Genomic DNA, 5,123 nt, shown 5'->3' with positions numbered 1-5,123 from the left:
AACGTGAATGGTGACGGAGGCTGTCACTCTCATATTTTGCGTTCCACAAAAGATAGATTCATATGAATTTGGAACAACATGGTAAGTGTTGGTAAATGATAACAGAATTTTCATGTTTGGGTGATGAAAACACTCAAAGCAACATTATGTATTATTGATCTAACTGATGACAAATTTAAGTAATGGCACCTTACAAAAATACAAGACTTCAATAAGAAGGATTAGTAGAATAATTGTTCCAATTTCTAGTAAAATATTTATTGTATAACTTTTAATGTAATTGTGTCTGTGACAGCACACTACAAGCAGGTCAGTGTGCTATGGTCTTTTCTTTTGACAATGATATGTGAATAATCCACAACCACAATACTATTCATGTTCAATATCATGGGCAATATTAAGATCTGGGTTCACACCTTCTGACCATTACATTTCCACATCTTTTACAGTCATTTGTGATTACTGGATAAGGATTTTAGAAACCATTTTTTAGAGATTGCATTCACAGAGCAATTTCTAGCGAGTTAAATTAGACAAGATAATATAATCTAAATAGAAACATTTATATTCACAACAGAAATTGCCATAATTTTATTAATTTTCATGATTTTTCCAAATCTGGAAATAACCATTTAAAATTACCTGGCATTTCCAGGTTTTGCAAGACCATGGGATACCTTAAAAGATTAAAATAATTCAAGTTTCTCTTAATCAACAGATGCAACTGAATGGTAAAGTTGTATCAGTTCATCATCCAGAGAAGACAATGTCATTCATTTTGCCCTGTGTATGTAGATTTGATCAGATATGCTAGTGCCATCTACTGATACAGTCAAGAATCTACAACAAAACTTAAGACAAAATTTTATTTCAAAGCATTTAACTAAAAATTGCAATAAATATGTACAAAATGTTGAGACAACCAGCAGCTTTGTCATCAGTTAAGTCTTACTTCCACACCTCTACACAAAATATTAGTTCTAGTAGAGAGAAATACACAGTTAGTTTTAGTAGAGAGAAATACATAGTTTCAAAGCAATAACAACAAAGTTTGTAGAATTTGGCTGGAGATCCATGGAGTAGCTGAATGAAAGCATCTTTTGCATATAGATTTGAAGACATTAGCCATCATCTTTTCCTCCTGGCCTCAAATTTATAGATGGCAGGAGCAGTGCTGGTCTCTTTACGAACTTTCACTTTCTTAACCTTGTCCTGTCAGAGATGAAGAACAACTCAGTTATCACAAAACAAACTCAGAATCGGTAAGCATGACCAAATCTTTCTTCATAAAATAATATAAGATAAAAGGTCTAAAAGATCATTAAAGATCTTAAAAATAAATAAATAAATAAATAAATAAAAACTTTATTGATGTATCCATGTATCCACTAAAGTGAGATGCCCTTGTTGAAGGGTTCGAGTAAAATGCAGACGAATACACTCACCTGAAGATCTTTCCTAGTCTGGATCTTTTGACTAATGACAAACATCTTCTTTTCTCTGTCAATACGCTGTGAAAGCTCCTCATACTGATTTTTCCTCTGTTTAGCTAGTTTCTGAGAAAGTAGGCATAAACAAATAAAAATAAATAAAATGAGCAGGACTGCATTTCCCAAAAGCATCGTAGGCCAAGTAGACCTTAGAAACCATTGGCGCCAATGGTCTCTACGATCAGCTTGCGATGCTTTTGGGAAACCCATCGCTGGACAGAAAATGCAATACTTTTATGTAAAAATGAGGGAAAAGGTGCAGCTGCTATGCTGTGGACTGGACACAATACAACACAATGATTTTCTCACCATTATCCTATCTGGCTCCACTACTCCCACAATGCTCTTGTTTTCTAAGGTTTCTATTGTGGGTCTGTTATATGCACGGTCCACCAATTCAGGCACTGTGTTGAGGTGAGTGGCCAGGTCAAAGTCCTCCACTAAGATTAATTAAGAATACGTTTAAGAATTTAAAGCGCTTCGATCTCTGGCAGATTTCAGTAAAAAGCTCAATTAAAAAATATATCTTAGTACCTTCTTTTTTTGAATCCACAAAAAATAAATGTTTATTTTTCTTTTCTTCATCAACATCAAGAAGGTGGAGCTCAGACTTCAACCTTTCAATTTTCTGAGAAAAGAAATCACCTCATGCCATTATTCACAGCTACAAAGTGACGAAGGAATCCTTGCATAGCACATAAACATAGATGAGCAGATCATACAGGCAGTTGGAATCTAATGCAAGGACCATGCTACCTTCATTTCTGAAACTCTCTTCATTTCAACATATCTGATGTCCTGGGTCCTCATCACCTTCTTCTGTTCCACTGTCATTTCTTCATCCTTCGGTTTAATTATGTGAACTCCATCCTAATCAGAGTGAAGAGTAGAACAGGGTAAACTTTTGATAGTTGTGAATGGAAAACAACTGCAAATATAATTTTTTCTTATCCTTTTACTCCAACATCAAAAGAAACTTGCCACAATTACATTTCCACAACTTTCCAAATGAAAACAAATAAATAAAAATAAATAAGAGCAATGGATAAAAAGGTCAAAAGAGAGATGGCGGCAAACTTACTATCACTCTCTCAGCAGCTGTATTCATTGCATCGGTAGCTTTGTTTCCATCCAAGAATTTAATTTATGCACAAAAACTTAATATCGTGTAAATAAATTAGCGTTTCCATCACGTGTTCAAAAGAACAAAATCGCCACTTATGGAGAAATTGTAGCCATTCACTTTTATTGATAAAAAATTGTGGTTTAAGAGCACACAGACAAAACACTGTAAAGAACTTTGTCTCATGTTTGGGAGCGACAGCACATCACACAGATCTAGAAACTCTACGTGTGTTTTCCTCCATCCTTATGACTTTACCATGTGGATCTATAAGATATTTTTCAAAAGTGTCAATAAACCTGCTCTTCGGCACAGTTCAAGTTTGTATTCGACTTATTTGCTCAACATACTCTTTGCAGGCTTTGGATTACCTAGACACCATTACTTCAGGATGACCAGCAAAACATTTCAGATGGGATAATTGGTCAAGTAATGACTGAGTTATTCAGTCACATTAATTTGTTTTTATGTATCTTGTATTCCTCATAAATTCAATAGGAGTTTATTTGGTAAATGTGTTTCCATTGTAGTTTACGTGCATTTCTACTGAACTAATAAAAACTTTTACCCACCTAAAGTGAGCGTATAAATTGTTTTTATGCCCATTTTGGAGATTTTATTCGCATCTTAGTGTTTCAATCCAGCAATTTTAATGTGATATCCCATAATGCACGTACAAATACGTGGATGGAAACCCAGCTTGTGGCAACTCGTTTTTTTTTTTTTCTTTTTTTTTTACTAATTTCAGGTTAATATAATACAAAGTATAATGTTATAAATTTATACTAAATAATTACAATTTTTAATATAAAAAATGCTGCTAAATAAAGCGAACGCATCATCACAGTCTGTAAAAAAAGGGTCCATTGGTCATCAAAACCTCACTTTCTAGTGCAGAGCTGCTTCGACCAGCTTATAATAGGGAAAGTATAAAGGGAACAGTGCAACACCTGAAGGCAAATTAAGACACAACAAACCTTTAATTGGTTGTGTATCATTTTAAAGTGGAATTCATCTGGGTTTTTCTCCATGGCCTTCTTCCGCAAAGCCATGAGTGTCTTTTGTTTCCGGTGGTAGTCACTGCATCACAAAAACACATATTCTTTACCTGTAGTCCAACAATTCATTCTGAAGTAAAAGTACAGAGGCACAGACAGTATACTCATTACAATTATCATGGTAATGTTTATTTTAATATATGATACAGCTTACAAAATCTGCTGTTATTACCCTGGCCTGTACCATTGTCAAGCATGCATCAATGCATGGCATTTGTATTCATTTTTAAATCATGGTCAATGTAACAATTGTAAAGAAAATGACATCTCTGTGGGAGTACAGCTAACAATGCATCTAGTCAGAACAAACATCAACAAAGGTGATGCATACAACAAAAGTGAAACATGCATTACATTAGTCCCGAAAACGCCCACCAATAACATAATGTCTTACTCTGCACGGAGTTTGTAGTCCTTCTTCTTCTCCAAAAGTCCTAAGTGTTTTCTGAAACCGAGCTGCGATAAAAATAAATAATTAAATAAATAGTATAATAAGTCACGTTTATTAAAATACATAAAGGGAAATCTGAAACTATTGCACTGGCTGCTTAACATCTGACTTCCAATGCTACTATAAAGCCACACAAGCCAGTCCCTAACATAATCTCTATAATTTAATCCTTCCAACTATTACTTTGTCAGATTACATTTAAAATATTTATTTGAGAGTTTGAAAACAGGCACTCGTCCTTTTTCTAGGTTAGCTACACACCTAGCAATTATGCTACGAGTTCATAACGTGTGCTTAAACTTACCTGTGATCGCTCTTTGTGGTCTCGTTGTTTGGACTTCAGAGCTTTTCGAAAAGACGACATGGTTGTAACTGTGTGAAATCAACCTGGCAGCAAAACCCCACACTCATGTGTAGCACTGCACTCACGTGTGTACGATGGGTGACAGTCTCTTGATATTTGTCGTCAGCAGATTCGCAAAATTACATGACTGAAACGAGTACAATTCAGTATAAAATTAATTGTCGTGTTTTCGTAACTTATTATAGCGGTTTAAAATTATATTAATATTTGGAAACCTCATTAAAGAATATAAGATTGACAGAATATACATAATATAGAGACTAATAAAATGTATATTGTTCATCTATTGAAATCTTATACGTAACTATGCCGTATTCTTCAGTATTATTTAACTATGTTTCGAGGGAACTGAAAGAAAAACATGTTTTGTTTTGTTTGTTTGTTTGTTTGTTTGTTGTTTCCGCGTGTAACTCCATTTTAAAACTTGAAATGGCGCTAACAGAGTCAACAGCAGAGGGCAATGTCCTCCACGGATTCGATACGCTTTCATTCAGATTCATTTAAGTTCTTTTTTTATGTTGTGGTAATAAAAGCTCCATATCAGTCATGACTGACGTGATAAAGTCAAACGCACAAATAAAATAAGCTTTAGTCTTTGAAAGTAAACTATTTGCTTGTTCTGAAAACTGCAAACTAC

General features: G+C 34.3%; 1 protein-coding gene across 1 annotated transcript; it reads right to left on the bottom strand.

The window, feature by feature from the left end:
• Positions 1 to 852: 852 nt before the first annotated feature.
• Positions 853 to 4,594, bottom strand: LOC127453336 (probable U3 small nucleolar RNA-associated protein 11). The gene is made up of 8 exons (XM_051719667.1): positions 4,427 to 4,594; positions 4,066 to 4,127; positions 3,591 to 3,693; positions 2,247 to 2,360; positions 2,025 to 2,118; positions 1,800 to 1,930; positions 1,446 to 1,556; positions 853 to 1,212 (listed from the first exon to the last, which is right to left on the bottom strand). The coding sequence occupies exons 1-8, from the start codon at positions 4,484 to 4,486 to the stop codon at positions 1,129 to 1,131; spliced, it is 759 nt and encodes a 252-aa protein (XP_051575627.1). The 5' UTR covers positions 4,487 to 4,594; the 3' UTR covers positions 853 to 1,128.
• Between the last annotated feature and the right edge of the window lie 529 nt (positions 4,595 to 5,123).

This window comes from Myxocyprinus asiaticus, chromosome 15 (assembly GCF_019703515.2).
Source record: "Myxocyprinus asiaticus isolate MX2 ecotype Aquarium Trade chromosome 15, UBuf_Myxa_2, whole genome shotgun sequence".
NCBI classification, from domain to species: domain Eukaryota; kingdom Metazoa; phylum Chordata; class Actinopteri; order Cypriniformes; family Catostomidae; genus Myxocyprinus; species Myxocyprinus asiaticus.
Note: the sequence above shows the minus strand (reverse complement) of the source record. Positions and strands in the feature narration are given on the sequence as shown.

Coding starts and splice junctions, on each gene's coding strand:
- LOC127453336 (XM_051719667.1), bottom strand. CDS start 4,486: ATGTCGTCTTTTCGAAAAGCTCTGAAGTCCAAACAACGAGACCACAAA. Junction 2,119..2,246: donor AGAGAGTTTCAGAAATGAAG/GTAGCATGGTCC, acceptor TTCTTTTCTCAG/AAAATTGAAAGGTTGAAGTC. Junction 1,213..1,445: donor AGACTAGGAAAGATCTTCAG/GTGAGTGTATTC, acceptor CATCTCTGACAG/GACAAGGTTAAGAAAGTGAA.